Here is a 17,743-nt window from a genome sequence, read left to right on the forward strand (position 1 = left end):
CGACAGAAAATACAAGTGAAATCCATAAGTAATCAGTGCAAATCAGAAATTTACACTCGTGAAAAAGACAAAATATCTGAATTTTGAACCTAATTTAGGAATTGGAAATTACGAATGTTAGAGAACAGAGTATACAGCGTTGTTCGAGTAATTAACCCTTCTCTTAAGAATTTCTTGTCACCTATCCCTATTGAGCCAAACTACTAATACCAAATTTAAATTATCTAATCCAGTCGTTATCAATACCCTTAAATGAGAGAAAAGTGTTGTTTTTTTTGCTAAATAGGAAAATGACTCTACTATGATGGAACGTACTGAAATGAAAAAAAAAATGATTCAACTATTATGGAATAGAGGAAGTATCAATTTTTTTTTAGTTGTTTCTCACATCTCATCTTGCTAGGGATCTTGTCCGAAAATTATTACTCCTTTTATCCATCTCATTTAAGATGACACACTTTCCTTTTAGTTTGTCCCAACTAAAATGAAACATTTTATTTTTTTTAACTTTCTCTTTTAATTAATACATCCTGCTACAATTTTCTGTTTTCAATTAAATATTCAACTTTCTTTCTCACTCTATTTAATACTTCCACACATTCTTTCTCTTTCCAATTAACCGCATTAACCAACAACTCTTAAAATCTCGTGTCGGCTAAGAAATGTGTCATCTTAGTCGGGACGGAAGGAGTAGTATATTTAATACTCTCTTTATCCCAAGAAAGTTGAGTCACTTCTTTTTTCACACTCGTTTTAAAAAATTCATAATAAATAGTTAAAGTAGATAAATAATAAAGTTAAAATAAAAATAATTTAGAGTAAATTTTTATCTATATTATTCTTGCTTGTATTGTACTATTCACTCACTCAAACTATTTAATACAAAAGTGACTCCTTTGTTGTAATAGAGGGAGTATTTAATTTAGTCCTCTCACACGAATCAGAATTATATTCCGAAATGGCAACTCCATGAATGTTCTCAATTTTACCAAAGTTGAATATCACCACCCGATTTAAGAATTGTGGCATACGTAGCGGCGGCAGGGCGCAATCTGTTATTCAAATTTGTGCCATATTTTTTGTTTTTTAAGAATTTGTACCAATAAAGCCAATTACAATGATTTAGATTTTAATTCTATTATTAGTAATGTTTGAAAATGCCATCCCAGAACAAGGACCGACGCTTTTAGTGCAAATTGAAAAATTGATCTACTTTGTGGAAGATAATGAAAATTTATGATTTAATTAGCAATTAATCAACACAAGCATAGAATAAGAAGTGTTTGTTTAGACTAATCTTTGTGGTTTCAATTAATCATGTCGAAGAAGGAATTTTGTCCGTAGATTGAAAATTAAGATAGGAAAATGATAATTCAATGAAGTAGATGTTGACATTAACAGGAAAGAGACTGATGAACTTGCTTTGTACTTTCCCTTAGGATTTGTGGGACCTGTTCGCCATTTTTTTTGGATTTTGTAGAGAAGAAAATGAGAAAACCCTACATAAAAGTTTGGATTATGTGAGTAATAGATCAACATATTTAGATCTATGTTTGATGTTAATTAATTATTATGGAGTATTACCTTTCTCTATGTAGTTGTGGTAGTGCAGCGGGCTAATTTTTATGAATAGATCAAAATAGAAAAACATATAATTATGGAGTAGTTTATTGATGAATAGAGTTTAAAAAAAAATGGTTAAGGAAAACAATAGTGTAGAGCTTAGCTATTATATTTTTTATTGAATATAATTACCGCAACTATTAAATATACTCCGTCAACAATGTCATCTCATGCATAGTAGTAGTAGAACTAATATTTATTGGTCGTAAATGGCGATGAAAAGCAGCCACTTTTATCTTATTGTTATTCTCGATTCAGTAAGTGTTGTCACTACTATATACATTCTATAATCAGCATAGCCGTTTCAATATTGGTTTATCAATTGCATGTTTGATTGGTCAAGTCTGTCACATAACATGGAGTATATAAGTCCAACAAGAGACTATTAAAATAAAAAATTGATGAATATTAGGCCCACAAAAATTACAGGCTCCTTATTTATGATTTAATACTGATCATACAAGTCACACAGTTACACATTCACTAACTTAATTCATTCCCAATCTAATATTTTTGTACCTTGTTCTTAGTAGTATATCGATTAGATTTCCATTTTTTTAAAACTTTTACGAATTGATAATGATTTCTTAATTTTATATCAATATACATATACATATGATACTATAGATTATTAATGTTTTTTCTTTTTAGTTTTTATTCGACGGTGAAAAATTTATCTAAGTATACTCGATTTTATTTGATCCCTGTTCACCTATTTTGTTACTACTACTTACATTATTTTCTTCGTCACCAACCAAGTTTTCAAAAAGAGCACCCGCAACTTAATGATTGACTAATCGATAATCTATTTAATCAAATAAAAAATTCTCTCTCCATCCCCATCCACTGTTACGCATTCAAGTTTTTTATTCTGAGATGTCCTTTACTAATTCTCCCAATTTATTTTTCTAATATTACTAACCTCCCAAATTCCAGTGCACTTCCATTTGATTACTTCATCCATTCTACTTTGAGAAGAGTATGCATTTTTTTTATTTTTAGTTCATCTAATAAGAGTATGCATTTTCTAATTTTAGAAACTTTTCTTTTTCTAATAATCTCTAATAAGGTGAGACTCATTCTCCAGTAATGATACTTTAATTACTTTTCTTTTGATATCTCTCTTACTTTATCAAATGCATTAAAACTCGTGTTCAACCAAAAGTGCATACTCTTATTGAATGGAGGGAGTATAAACTACTATATAAAGATCTGATCCACATTCTACTAACTTTCTCTATTCATTTTCTTCTAAATTTCTTAATACCTGTGTCGGATAAAGTAAAACATGATACATACATATTTTAAATCACATACCCTAAAATTTATCCCATTTTCATTTTGGGATATCTCCCATATTATTGGTTAAGAATATTTTGCGAATTTCAGTTTTTAAACACTTACTGATTCCGATATACTATTATAATACTACTTCGTCCGTCCCATGTTACTTGCACTTTTACTTTTCGGCACGTCACAAACTCCTTATATTATTTATAGTTTAAATTAGAATTAATGCATTTAATTAATATGTTAGTTTAAGTTCAGAGGTCATTTATTAAGTGACGTCTCATTACATTTAAAATTCTAATTTAATTATACAAAAAAATCAATCTCAAATTTACGGCCTAAAATGAAAAGTGCGAATAGCATGGGACGGAGGGAGTACTATACTATACTACTACTGCTAAATTATCTACTACAGTATCTTGTATAAACCAAAAAATTTAAAAATGATAGTAGTAGTATACTAATAGTCAACACTTAGTCTCATCCGATTATTTTGACTGCATTTGGAATATCCTAAGCTTGTCAAGCGTACTTATTTGATAGTAGTTAAATTTAACTTTTCCCATCAAAAACCACTATATAAACTCATCTCCATCCCATGCAAACTCATCAACTTACAAACACATCTCTCTCTCTTTCTCAAACACAAAAAATGGATTCCATTTTAGGGCTTTCATGGAACTTGGCAGCCCTATCTCTCATCCTCCCCATCGTCATCTTCTTCATCCGAACCAAAACCCGCTCCAAACCCGCCTCCACCAACTGGCCCCCGGGCCCCAAAACCCTCCCCGTCATCGGCAACATGCACCTCCTCTCCGCCCTCGCCTTCCGCTCCATCTCCGACCTCGCCAAGCAATACGGCCCCCTCATGCGCCTCAAGCTCGGCGAAGTCGACACCATCGTCGTCTCCTCCCGCGACCTCGCCCGCGAAATGCTCAAGCAGCACGACCCCTGCTACGCCGACCGCCCCGACTCCATCGGCATCAAGGTCCTCTGGTACAACTACCGCGACATCGCCTTCAGCCCCTACGGCGACTACTGGCGCCAGATGCGCAAGATCTGCATCATGGAGCTCCTCAGCCCCAGAAGCGTCCGCTCCTTCGCCTCCATCCGCAGAGACGAGGTCTCCAATCTGATCTCTTCCATCCACGCTTCCGCCGCCGCTGGTGAGCCGGTCAACATCAGCGAGAGCATCTTCTCCATGATGAGCTCCGTCACTTGCCGCGCCGCCTTCGGGAAGGTGTCGAAAGATAAGGATACCTTGATTAAGATTCTGAGGGATGGGATTCAGATGGCTAGTGGTTTTGAGATTGCTGATTTCTTTCCTTCGTCGTTGGTCATCAACACCTTTAGTTGGACTAAGATCAAGCTCCTGATGATGCGACATAAGCTCGATGTGATTCTCGACGATCTCATCCGCCAGCACCAGCTCAATCTGGCGAAGATCGGGAGCGGGAGTGAGGAGGGAGATAAATCGAGGAAAGGCAATGGCGAGTTCGGGAATGAGGACATCGTTGATGTCCTCCTCAGGCTTCAGGAAACTGGAGAGCTCCAGTTTCCTATCAAGAAAGAGGATATAAAAGCAGTTGTCTATGTAAGTACAACTGCTTTTTTTTTTTTGTTTTCCTCTGTCCACAAAATATAGTCTTTTTTTTTTTCGGTTTACAAAAATTAGTCACTTTCTATTTTTAGCAAGTCTGACGTAAGTTTTTGTTATATACTATACAGGACATGTTTTCTGCTGGAACAGAGACGTCGTCGACGGCGATGGACTGGGCGATGGCGGAGCTGATGAGGAACCCGGGGGCGATGGCCAAGGCGCAGGCGGAAGTGCGACGGGTGTTCAACGACACCACCATCATGGCCATGGGAGACAACGATCCGAATCTGAAATATCTAAAACTGGTGATCAGGGAAGCGCTGAGGATGCACCCTCCGGTTCCGATCCTACCCAGAGCGTCGCGGGAGGAGCGTGTGATCGATGGCTATGTGATCCCGGCTAATGTGAAGGTGCTTGTGAACAACTGGGGGATGCAGAGGGACCCGGCATACTGGACCAACCCGGACAGCTTCGAGCCAGAGAGGTTCGAGGAGTGCTCGAAGGAGTTTCTAGGAGCCGACTTCGACTTCCTGCCGTTTGGAGCAGGGAAAAGAATGTGCCCTGGAATCACATTTGCAATGGCCAGTGTTGAGCTTGTTTTGGCTCAGCTTCTCTATCACTTTGACTGGAAGCTTCCCAACGGAGCTCAGCCGGAATCCTTGGACATGATCGAGAATCCCGGGGTCACAGCTTCGAGAAGGGATAGCCTTTTGGCGATACCAACTCCATACAAAAACTCGGCTTAATCAGAACATCAGAGAGTTTACAGTTATATAAAGTAGTACTTTGTTGTTGGAATAAGTGTATTACTACAACACTAAGTTGTCTCTGTTGTACAATTTCTTGTTTAATTTTTTATATATTGGATATTTTAACTTCAATAAAATTTTCTATTTGAGTTTTAAACTAAACTCAGCAGTTAGCTTTAAGAAGACACCAATGGCTCAACAGGCACTGCATAGGGTGAATCCCAATCAGCATCAAAGATTTGTTGCAGCTGAGACACAATGTCAAGGTTATAGGTTCCAAAACTGAGCCCTGCATCTGCATAGAAGTAGTCCCACACGAGATTGCTCGTCCCAATATGGCCTCGTACATCGCTCACAGCATACTTCCCATGGTTCACTCTTGTGAAGCCCGGATACACGTTTCCAGTGGCCGTGCCATTGCTAGTCTTGGCAGGCCCGGTCTGGTTGAAACCTGGAACAATGTAGTACTTGATCTCGACTTTACCATGGCAGCTGTTGTACTTGGAAGACGAACATAGGTTGTTCGTGTAGAGCAGTGACTTCAGGTACATGTCTGTGTTGTCAAGGAAATGAGCCCAGTACGAGACCAGCAACTTCACGGTGGCATGCTTGCTGTAAACAACCTGGTGTAGAAACCTCGGTTATGCAAGTTTGTTATAAACAAGAAATTTGATGATGTGTATATACCTCGGATATAGCTGAAGACAGGGAAGCCCAATACACTGTCTGTGACATGTATGCAGATTGGCCAAGCCAATCCATGGTGCTTATTCTTACAGTTTCTCCATCTCCGACTGATTTGATGGTGTCGATCCAGGCCTGCTCGTCTGACTGATACTTGTCGAACAATAACTGTTAAAGGAGAAAGTAAATCAAGAATGATATTGCAGTATCTTCTAGACCTTTCCAACAACAACGGAAAGAGATGCAAAACCTCTGGTGGAGCGAAAGACAGATAGGAGGGTTGATGATGTGACACTGAATTGTTTGCTGCAGGAGTTTCAATGGAAATGTGGAACGTGTCAGGGTCTGGAAGAGATGGATAGCCTAATGTATGTTCGATCTTCACGTATTTGGGAAGAGGTGATCTGTCAAGACATAACAGAGTGAAGAGACGATATCTAGATATGATATAAGAAAGGAAAAATTGGTTGCCTAGAGTTTTAGGCTTACTTGCATCTATCTTTCGGTTGGAGGAAATACGACCAGCAGGGAACCTTTCTAACGGTCTGCCATTGCTGATCGGTGACAAGTTTTGTGTAAAGTGAAGAGTTGAGATGGGCTATTTTCCACAAGTTTTCAAAGTAAATCTCAACCTTCTTCACAATTCTTGGACAGCCAGCAAGATAAACCCCAACTTCCTTCACCTAACATCATTTAGTTTCATACAAAATAATCAACTAGCACTTATCCAGTAGAAAAACACAGTACAAACGAAAACCGAAACAAAAGTGAACATGAATGTATAGCTGCAGTTCTTGACTAGGCTTCTCTTAGAAAAGAAGGATATAAGGGCTTGGTGTTGATTATGTTACCTGAGTAAAAGATTTCCAGTCATTGTTTGCAGATCCAATGTACACGTCTCGACTATCCGATATCCAAACCTTAGCGTGGACGATACCAGACCCCCACCAGTCCTTAAGTAACAAGGTGACATTCTCCACATTTGGTCTCCCTGCAGCGAGGGCGGATGGTTCCTGTGTATAGTCAGGATAGAATCCAGAGTGCTGTAAAAATCTGAAACTAAGATCAGTTTTCTGCAGCTTTGATTCTCCAACAGAGGCTACAACTCCAATTTATGCATAGCAAGTGAAACATCAAGACTCGAGGCGTACCTCATACTAATGTTGCGATCAGCTGCATTATCTAATGCTCGATAAACTTCATATCCTTCGTTAGCCCCAAATCTCAACATGTCATCTTTTGAATATCCGTAGTCCCCTGAACGAGGATCGTCCGGATGAGCTATCAACTGCCAGTATTGCGCAATTATGTCAAGGCTCCTCGACGAATTCCCAGCCATCCATCGGAATACATCAGCTGCCTCAGTCATATGTCAAAATGACTAAACTCATCTTTAAAGGAACTTATCTAATGCAACTAAAATTCCAATAGCACCATACAACAAAACTTGCCACAAGGCCCACAACTATATGTTGAATAAGGGTTCATTGTTAAGGCAAATGTATGGTAAAAAATTCTCTTTTTAGCACCTAATCATAATTAAGTCCATCACAATTATAGAATTAAGAATTGCAGGAAAGTGGAAAAGGACAGATTACCGGTACGAAGAAGGCCGGGAACGGGAGCGAGGTGGGGCATGTCGCTGGGGATGGATTGAACCAGCCATGCTTTGCATTGCGTGTTATCAGACGAAGAGGATTGAACTCTTAAGGCGGGGTCGTATATAATCAAAACACAGAGGCACACAGATAAAGCTACGGCAAAAGCTCTCATCTTTTTAATGGGTTAACTCACTAAGAGTGAGAGAGAATGAGGTTCTTGAATAGGCTAAATGTAATACAATTTCTCGTTGACTTTTCTTGGATTTGCCGGCCAAGATTCCTCCTATCCACTTGCAGTGAGAAACAAGAAAAACACGGCATTTCTTAAGATGAAATAAATAAAAATAGAATCTTGGCCCTGATAAATGATGAGCAGATCTCATGCGTTTCTCATTGACTTTCTTGGATTTACTGGCATTAATTTCTCTTTATTTTTCAATCAAGTTTCCATTTGTCCTTCTAAGATGAAATCCTTGTGTACTAAATGAATGCAACCGATTGATACAAATACAATGATGTGCAAGAGATGAAAAGCAACACCAACAAGATTATCTTTCCTACAGCAGCAATGGAGATCCTACTACCTCTTCACACTTATATCACGAAATCGAGTGCCTCCGATGCCTCTTTGACAAGCCAGATGACTTTGTTTCTCCTCTGATCATAGAAGTCGGGCTCTGAGAACTCCCCGAAGTTTCAGGGCTCTTGTTATCACCGTTGGGCAGCCCTTTCCCCGCAACCCACAGCCTTCCGAATATTCTCCTCGAACGCGATGGCAGCAGCTGCGCACTAGATCCTCTGTTCTTGCTACGTTTCTTAATAAGCTTTCCATTTTTCACTGACTCCTCTGCTTTCACTTTCAGCTCATCCATCTGTTTGCTCAGGGATTTGCAGTTTGTAGGCACCGTTTGCAGCTCATCGCTGTTGCTGAAGGCGTGATTAGCCACTGCTGTCCTTGCCTGTTCGAAGAACAGAACTTGCACCACCACGCGTAGTGGTAGCTGCTCGTTCTGAGCCGCGTGCATGGTGGCGTCCGTCGTCAATTTCTTCACGTCCATTAGCCCACACAAGCTCTTCTTCTCAGATTTTGTTATTCCACTATGCTCCTGCAATATATACAAAATTTTCAATTTTGCAAAATTATTGCATAAAAGTTGAAAAGTTTGAAAAAAGATTGCACCTTCAGAAAGATGTCAATGGCACCGTACAATCCATTGTGAATCGGTCTAGCCATCTCAGGAACTGACTTGGACAGCTTGATGAAACTGGACGCGGTGAGATTCACGTCACAAGCAACTGCTGCAAGATAACTGTCTATGATCTTCCCAACTTTTAACCAAGATCCATGCCCTAAAACAAAATCACTCCCATTCTTCTCAGTCATCGTCTTATCCTTCTTACTCATCTCATTCTCCACAAACAAATCCACAAGGCGTTGAACAAGCTCAATGTCGTAGATGGTTGACTGAGGAGGCCTTGCCGGGATCAAGAGATCACTGACTGAAGCATCGTCTAGTTTTAAACTGATGTTCTTTATCAGCTCTTCTCTTGATGAATCATCAGCTTCTATGAGAATAGCAACTTTGAGTAGTTTCAGTAAGAAACTGCAGGCACAGCTGATTCCTTTATCCGAAGTAAGCAAGCAGATTATAGTTTCGACTAAAGATTTGTTTCTGTTGATATGCACTTCAGACACCACTGCATCGACAGAATCTGGCAGCCATCTCATGGCATAAGCCTTCAACGCCTTCCCAATCATGCCTCCGTCCATTCTACCTTTGGATTTTATCGCGAGCATGACTCTCTTGTACAGGTCAATGTCCAGCTCACAGATATCTTCGATCCACCAATCTCTAGGGACAGACTCCATCCTCTCGGATAACTTCAGCCCACTGCGGATTATTTGGTCTGATGTTGCCAGTCTTCTGTTGTACGTGTAAGACCAGGTGACCAGTGAAGGATCCACAGAGGTTTTGGATGCTATTGAATCAATGCACCTACCGACTATCTTCAAATTCTCAGACCATGGGAGGAGAGACTTGGAGGTCTGTAGGACGATGATGGAATCTTTCCAGTTGCGTAGAACACTGGAGTTGAGGAATATGTCGATCTTTAGGATCAGGTTTCCTCTGTCGAAATCCTCAGACATTTCAAGATACTCTGCTGCACAGCGTGCAGCCACAACGTTGTAGGGGTTGAGAGTCACTGTAACGCCATAACAGAATTTAGCACATATTTCAAATGCATTAGGGCCACCGGGGAAATCAGCCAAGCGGATTTCATCAGGACTTTCTTCGCTCACTTCTGATACCAGCTTTCGTAACTTATTGCTCTTGGCCAAGAGAGGAAACTGGAAAGGTAGATCCAAACAGAAAATTCCACAATTAAACATGGTTAGTAGGAAAATAATCAGCAAGAAGCAGTAAACATTCGAAGGAATAGGTGAATTTCATTCCTAACACTTAGTTCCACAAAATGTCACCTTATGGAGAAGGAACTTCACATCTCCAACACTTATGATGACATCGGTATCCAATTCAGACGACACGTACCTGCAGCAAATTGTACAAGAGTTACCATACATTGTGACAAGCTGCAGAAATAATAAGGCGTTACACAACAAGAGCATATCTGTCAAGTGTCAATGGATTTTGAATGCATATGATACATAGAGATACTTGTTAAAATGCAATCGAACTCAACCAAGTTCAACAGATAACCATTCAAGTGGCTTTGAACATTCATGAGTAGAAGTTGCATTATATGAATGAGTTCAAACTCAAAGTGTTACTCAGAATGACTATCAAAAATTTTGTACACCAAATTGCATATAATTCTAGGAAGTTACAATTACATTTTAGTGTTTGCAGAGAACATTTAAGTGGAACTGTTTATAGCTAGGATTAAGACTGAAAATTTCATTAATGGTGCTTGAATTTTAATTTAATCCATCACTGATCTATATCATCACCTTAAAACTAGAACATGATGTATAAATTTCTGCAGTTGAATCAAAAGGAATGAGGCAGCATGGCCACCAAAAAAGGAAGATTAAAAAAATGAAGAGAAAAGGTGATCAACAACATACAAGCTACTTTCTAATCTTCTGAAATAAATTACATTAACATGTAACCTTAGGCTTAGTAGGTGTCACACTTTACAGTTCCAATAGGCCCTCCACATAAAGTGTACTCAATGTTTAAATAATGAAAGTGAGACATTCGAATAACTAAAACAATTATACTAGCTTTTAACTGCCGAATATATTAGGAGTAATTAACATAGGATCATGATTCAAAAAAACAAAACACATTTTTACAGCAACGGTAAATAGGTAACGTTCCATTTTAGCAAACATGTATTCAAGAAAGGGGGAAACTTTGAGATGAACACTAAAACTACAGGAGCATAATTTCATGATTCATTCACATTTGGAAAGCTCACTCACACACATACATATTTACCTCACACAGTTCCCTTCAGCTTGAAAAGCATCTGGTTTGGACCCCAGCTTCATATACTTCATCTTTGAATTTAATTTCTTCAACTTGTTCTGCTTCAACCTTGGAACTTGCAATGAACAAATTGTAGCAAGCAAAATACGTACAACTCCTAAAAGAGCAAGAAACTGCAATAACAGAAAATCAGTCACTGCTGCCTAAACAAGACAAAAGAAGGAATCTTTACGTTATTCCACCACACATTATGAGTCCCTCTCCGACCAGAGCAAAACAAACACAAAGAAACAAAACCCACCAAAAATCTCTGCTGCAACTGCAAGCAGCGTAGCCCAATTTTTGTCTGAGTCGAGAAGGAGCAATTAAGAGAAAATATGCGAAATGCGGTGAGGTGATGCCATAAATGTTGTGACAGATTATAGTCCACCAACCCCAAGAATTAAATTCGCAGCCGCCTTTGCTTGGTCTGCTAAGATCTCCTCTTTTAAGTCGCAAATCTCATGAACCCTTCTCTCTCTCCTACATGTAAAATGTAAATGAACGCGAAATGTGTAAATATGTATACTCGGGGCAGGGAGGGTGCACGCTGCGGACGCAACTTTTTCAACTTGTGTGCCGTTAATGCGCGCCAACTTATCTGACAATTACCGATCTGGCCTACAATTTTTCCTACAATATCCCCTACTCCATCCCTCGCAAATATAAAATATGATAGTGGGCCATTATTTATATTTGTGAGGGGTGGAGTAGGGGATGTTGTAGAAAAAGTTGTAGATGATCTGGACCGATAAATCCAATGGTCCTGAGTCATATGTAGTGAGAAATTATTTTTGGTTTTTTTTAATAAAAAAGAAAAAAAAATTATCCGCACAATTCGAGGGTGAATGTCTAGTACTCCCTCCGTCCAAAGGAAGATGACTCATTTCTTGGACGGCACGAGATTTTATGCAACTTTATTTTGTGTGTTAAATAGAGAGAGTAAAGTAAGAGAGAGAGAATAAAGTAGAGATAAAGAGGTTTCTATTTTAAGTAATGAGTCATCTTGATTGGTTGGGACAAACCAAAAAGAAAAGTGGGTCATCTTTAATGGGACGGAGGGAGTATTATACTTTGCTAAGATACATTGAGATCAGAGGTTAAAAAAAAAAAAATTCTTTATTTATCACCTTTTAACTAAATTGATGAATAGTTGCTAAAATGCTTCATCACCTTCCCACGATAGATTGATATTGTTCGAATTGCCACATCACTTACAGGAAGTTCGAATCATTAAAGAATTACATAGTAAACTATTACTATTAATCTTATTAAAAAAAATCAGTACTACATTTTTGCATATGGCCCCTTTTGATCCACATTTTAGCCCATGGTCTTCTTTTTAATGTCCAATATATATTTCTTTAAAATAAAAGGAGACGTTATATCATAGCAGGTAAAGTAAATTAGAATGGTCCAGGCAGTGATAGCAAGCTATGTATTTGCCGTTTGGTAGGGGACCTATATTGGATAATACCAATGTTTTAAAAATCGGATCAGCCGGTGAACCGGTGAGGCTATTTGTTCACGGTTCAACCGGTCCGACCGGTTCAATCACTGGTCGAACCGTTTTACCTTGCAAAAATAAAATTAAATATGATCTTACAAAATATATTAAATTTGGTGAGCATATATTACAATTAATATTAACATATAACAAAAATATATAGTAAATATTTTAAGTAAATTAAATATTAAGAGTATTTAAAGTAAGTGAATGGTAAAATTTAAATATTTATTAAATATATAAAATTTTAATTAATGTAGCCAAAAAAAGTACATATTTTACATATAATAAATAGATAAAATTCATATTATCTCAAAACATTTATATGGTTAAATAATATTATAGACAATATATAAAACTAAATATCAATTTTTAGTTAATTTGGATAAATATATACTATAATAGTATTATTAGTTATTACATAAAATTAAACTTGAATTATTAGTAAATATGGAGTAATAAACTATATTAATAATATATACTCCATATTACATCAATAAAAATAAAATTTATTGGCTTATAATTAAAATTAAACATATCATAACTAAAAATTATTTTTAAGTATAAAACTAAACACAAATTATTAATTTGTGTGGACAAAAAATTATAGAGTTAATATATAACAATAATTAATGTTCACAATATTTCATTCAAGACTATGTGGTGGAGTGGTAGAGGTGTTGGTTTATTACCTAGAGGTCTAGGGTTCAATTCCCTCTAGAATCATATTTTGAACAAGCTTTTAAACATAAAAACCAGTTACCGGTCCGACCGCCGGTTTTAAAACACTGGATAATACATATTCTATTTTACTATGACCTTTGATATATATTGGAATTTGGACTGGTCAATTATAAATTTATAATACTCCTTTTAATATTCTCAAATCTACAACACGGCCCAAACGATCTCTTTTCCCGATTAATCGTTATAGTATATTTTTCCACACTAGTGATGAAAATGACCCGACAGAGAAGTGAAGGCAATAATTGGTGTAAAAATAGGCGTGGCCATAAAATCATCATAGATTAATGATGATGGAGATGGACCGGAATGTAGAGGACCATATGTTAAATACGTCTACCTTTATTTCGTTATGTTTGATATTTTGTGTATGCATCGTTCTTTTTTAATTTATATTAGCATTATTTATTTCATGTTTATACAATTATTTTTATTTCAATAACCAAATAGTACTTCTTTAGTTCCATGTAATAGAGGCATATTTTTCGATATATAGTTTAAGAATAGTGTGTTAAGTGAACGGTGAATAAAATAATATAGAATAAAGTAAGAGAGATGAAGAGATAATAAAATAAGAGAAATGATTATTTTATGCTAAAATTATAAATAACTCAATTATGTTGAAACTTTTAAAATAGAAAATGACTTTATTAACATGGAATGAATGGAGTAGTTATTGTTCATATTATTATTTTTATAAATTATATAAATATCAAAGCTTAATTTTTTATTTTTATATTTTAAATAAATGATCGAGTTTCATTTTTATATAATTTATAAAATGAATGATATTATAATAATTTTCAATTTTCAATTTTCAATAGAGTAAAGTTAAACTATATGAAATTAGCTAAATGAAAAAAATCGATGTTTAGTCACAAATGGATCGGTAAGTTATTGGCCCAATCGAGTCGAATGTGAACTGTGGTTTAGGCCCATCTTAATGGCTAGTAAATAACAAACCCCATTGAAATTCAAAGAAGAAACAAGTAGTGTCCTAAATGGCTAGTAAATAAAAAATTATTCACACAACCAAAAATCTATACCAAATACATCAGAGAGTTTATTTTATTAGAGTACATTATTATGAACTTTTCTTACTAATAAATAAGAAAGAATAACATCATTACAATTAAATATCTTCATCATGATTTACTTATAATTTATTCTGCTGTTTGTGAGCTGGACCTTCGGATCTTCTGTTCCTCAGATAACATTGTTGCAAACCTGCAATTAATATACGAATAAAATAAATTAAGATAAGTTTAATTCAAATATATTAATATGAGAAAATATATGTATATTACTTGATCAGAGCTTCCTGATTTGTGCCTCCATTAGGTATAGGCTCGGACCTTCCGGTTTGCAAATTAACCCTAGAAGCTGGCTTGCCCAACAAATTCTCCCCAATTCTCACCAACTCATCCAAATTCGCCTTCGTCGTAACATCAATAGAAGAGGCCGACCCCGTCAGCGACTCATCCTACATGAAAAGTACACTATTAGAATACGAGTCTCATTTTTATATTAATTTTATAATAGTAAATGATAATAGAATGAGTCAGTGGAAATATAAAAATTGAAATGAGATTATTTTATTAACAATGTCCATTTTTGGCAAAATCATATATTTAATGATGGACGAAGAGAGTATTTACTTGAATGCGGAGGTAGTTATCTTCGGATTGAAGTGACTGGAAAACAACTTGTAAGAAGTAGTCGACCATATCTTTATTCGACTGGTTGTAAATGTCGATCACCGGTGAGGAATTCCCCTGAACCAACCAGCTGAAGATGCCCCATTTCGCTGCCTGCTCCGCCGTGTATTTCTGCTCTTCCTTGTCGGCGCCAGTTCCCAGTGAGATCACTAGCAATTTGTCGAAGTTGAGCGGCCGAACCGGGAAGTAATCTGGGAAGTTTCTCATCGTTTCTTTCATGGCTTCTCTTATTGCTACTAATGTCTTAAGAATAAAAAAAAAATTCCAGTTTTAGACAGTAGTTTGGTTGATCATTGAAGATAAAAGAAAAATTGTGTATAATGATGTGAAGGGAATAAAGTGCGATAGAGAAATTAAAAATAAAGTAAAATAAAAAAATAGAATAAGAAAGATTAAATATAATTTTTTTTGTCGCGGAAAAGAAAATGATTTAAGTAACATATAACAACTAGCTAGGACGAAAGGAGTAATAAGTATATACCGGGTTGTTAGCAGCTACACCTCCGTCGATGAGATGGAAATCCTGGGACTGGCCGGAGGAGTCGGAGTTTGTGAAATGATGGGCCGGAAAGATGGTTGGCGCGGCGGAGGTGCCGATGCATATGTCCGACAATAGTGCATCCATGAAAGGTGAATTCTTTACCTGCATATTAAAAATAAATGGTCATTCAACAATTCCATTTGTAAGGGTTTTGACTTTTTGAAAAACCATTAGATCATATAAACAATAATATTATTGCTATGTTGATAAATTCAATACTACTATTTTATATTATCTCCATATATATACATCTCATGGTACGAAAATATTCTGATTATCAACCAATGAACGATTTTATATTTATAATGCTTGGATTTCAAGTCAAATTAAAAGTTAAAAACACACTTAATTTCCTCTCTTGATTTAGCTCTTTATACATCTACATTTGTAACAATTAAATTCACTATTTTTCACCATCATAGATAACAACCCTATCTATATATATATGTATATGGTTGCACCAGGATGAGACCGACTACCTAATATAAAATTAAACATAATTTAAGTCGTTGGATGATCTAAAACAAACAGTTTAGGTCTAAAATTTGCGATATCATTATAGTATATAGAATATTTCAATATTTTCACAAGGGCAACATGGGTAAACAATAAAATATGAGAGAGATAGAGAGACCCGCGACCTCGTAAGAGGAGAAGATAGTTGGCTGCATTAACTTAATGTCGAAGGTCGGGATGACAACGTCGGTTAAGGTGTCATGCAACCGGCTCTCTCCTAAACCATCTCTCAACAATTGGTGTAAATACTTCCCATCGTATTTGGGTCCTCCCAATTGAGCAACCGTGCTTCCAAACGATCCAAAGGGCCTACAAATTAATATCCCTTTTTAATATTCAAAACCCTAATTAAAAATAAAAACATAGAGAAAATAGTACACTAGGAAATAATCATACTGCGGAAAGATCTTAGGCCCATTGTTCACATAAAATGGAGCAATGTCTTTAGCAGCGTATAACGGTCTGTTATTAGCATCTGGTGCCGTCAACATGGTTGTCATAAGCCCTCCTGTGCTTGTTCCGGCTATAACATCAAAATAGTCGACGATTCTAGCATCTTCACCGTCCAATTTCTGACCAACGATCCCAATTAAACGTTGTACTATAAGTTTACGCCAAAAAAAATTGCACATGAACGTGAGTTTACCTGGAGCTCGGATTCGAGAAACTCAAGAATCTTGGCAGGGATTATGCCGCGAATTCCGCCCCCGTCGATGCTAAGAATTGTGATTAGCCTTCCATTAGCTGGGGGAAGTACTTTTCTGAAGGAAGATGATGATGCCAATGCCATTGAATTGAATGTCAAAGTATCTCTTAATTTTTGTAATTGCTTATGAAATTATCACAACTCAGGGGTTTCTATTTATAGAGGAAATCAAATTATCTAATTAATTAGGAAACTTGCGCAAGAAATTATCATGATCCCCCCACGCTTCAACATTGACAGGGTTAGTTTCTGGTGATTAAGAAATATTAGTGGTTCCATCATGTTAGAATGTAGATAACAATTGGAATTATTAAATGCTAATACATGAATAATCACGTTTCTTGGGCAACTACACGACTGTCGAAGGTTGACTTGGTAAATTAGTATAGTACTAAATTTGCAGGTTCAGTCTGATCATTCCAGATAGGCTTCTCTAAATTGGTCTTAAATTGATTTATTCGCTACAAATTGAGCAATCTGTTTGAATATGAACTTCTCTAAATTGGTGTGTGTGACTCAGTACAATTACTTAATTTGTTCAAAACGAAAATATTTAAATTGTATTGGGTTACACGATCTATGTGACTTAGTACAATTACTTAATTTGTTCAAAATGAAAATTATTTAAATTATACTATTGGGTTACACGGCCGGCCTGTGTGACTCAGTACAATTACTTAGTTTTATTTGATGATATTTGGCATGGTAGTTTATTAGATGATGTTTGGCATGGGTAGCTAAGGAACTAGTACTTGAATTCATGTTCAGCTTACAATATCGGTAATTTAGTCTGTCAATTTGATTTTTAAATTTTATTATATGCATGATTCATAGTTTTTCACGTTATTCGTATATGCCATTTAATTTTATATGGGCGACCGTGAATAGATCATTTGAAAAGTTGACCTAATTAAATAAGATAATAATACTAATAATGTGATCTTACTGGCTAATGTATTTGAATATGATA

The 17,743-nt window shown here is 36.5% G+C and overlaps 4 protein-coding genes across 6 annotated transcripts; 1 reads left to right on the forward strand and 3 right to left on the reverse strand.

Annotated features, from left to right (window-relative positions):
- Nucleotides 1-3,515: 3,515 nt before the first annotated feature.
- On the forward strand, nt 3,516-5,402 carry LOC125212978 (premnaspirodiene oxygenase-like). The gene is made up of 2 exons (XM_048113299.2): nt 3,516-4,507; nt 4,642-5,402. The coding sequence occupies exons 1-2, from the start codon at nt 3,566-3,568 to the stop codon at nt 5,257-5,259; spliced, it is 1,560 nt and encodes a 519-aa protein (XP_047969256.2). The 5' UTR covers nt 3,516-3,565; the 3' UTR covers nt 5,260-5,402.
- A 36-nt stretch (nt 5,403-5,438) lies between these two features.
- Nucleotides 5,439-7,823, reverse strand: LOC125212979 (uncharacterized). Its single transcript, XM_048113300.2, has 7 exons — nt 7,545-7,823; nt 7,098-7,302; nt 6,798-6,999; nt 6,436-6,629; nt 6,197-6,350; nt 5,950-6,114; nt 5,439-5,885 (listed from the first exon to the last, which is right to left on the reverse strand). The coding sequence occupies exons 1-7, from the start codon at nt 7,717-7,719 to the stop codon at nt 5,439-5,441; spliced, it is 1,542 nt and encodes a 513-aa protein (XP_047969257.2). The 5' UTR covers nt 7,720-7,823.
- A 131-nt stretch (nt 7,824-7,954) lies between these two features.
- Nucleotides 7,955-11,583, reverse strand: LOC125212234 (phototropic-responsive NPH3 family protein NPY1-like). Of its 3 annotated transcripts, none has more exons than XM_048112337.2 (5): nt 11,304-11,582; nt 11,012-11,175; nt 10,030-10,099; nt 8,728-9,897; nt 7,955-8,653 (listed from the first exon to the last, which is right to left on the reverse strand). In XM_048112337.2, exons 2-5 carry the CDS (start codon nt 11,071-11,073, stop codon nt 8,147-8,149), a joined length of 1,809 nt encoding a protein of 602 aa, XP_047968294.2. In that variant the 5' UTR covers nt 11,074-11,175; nt 11,304-11,582; the 3' UTR covers nt 7,955-8,146. The 3 variants fall into 3 exon arrangements, with proteins under 3 accessions (XP_047968294.2, XP_088924673.1, XP_088924672.1); XM_089068547.1 differs by having other exon boundaries at nt 11,437-11,568; XM_089068546.1 differs by having other exon boundaries at nt 11,004-11,583.
- Nucleotides 11,584-14,369: 2,786 nt separating this feature from the next.
- Nucleotides 14,370-16,883, reverse strand: LOC125216244 (patatin-like protein 1). The gene is made up of 7 exons (XM_048117902.2): nt 16,714-16,883; nt 16,464-16,639; nt 16,193-16,376; nt 15,492-15,653; nt 14,951-15,253; nt 14,600-14,775; nt 14,370-14,519 (listed from the first exon to the last, which is right to left on the reverse strand). Exons 1-7 carry the CDS (start codon nt 16,855-16,857, stop codon nt 14,456-14,458), a joined length of 1,209 nt encoding a protein of 402 aa, XP_047973859.2. The 5' UTR covers nt 16,858-16,883; the 3' UTR covers nt 14,370-14,455.
- Between the last annotated feature and the right edge of the window lie 860 nt (nt 16,884-17,743).

The sequence above is a fragment of the Salvia hispanica genome, chromosome 3, assembly GCF_029641045.1.
Source record: "Salvia hispanica isolate PSC_SH4W2 chromosome 3, Shi_PSC_v1, whole genome shotgun sequence".
Lineage (NCBI taxonomy): Eukaryota > Viridiplantae > Streptophyta > Magnoliopsida > Lamiales > Lamiaceae > Salvia > Salvia hispanica.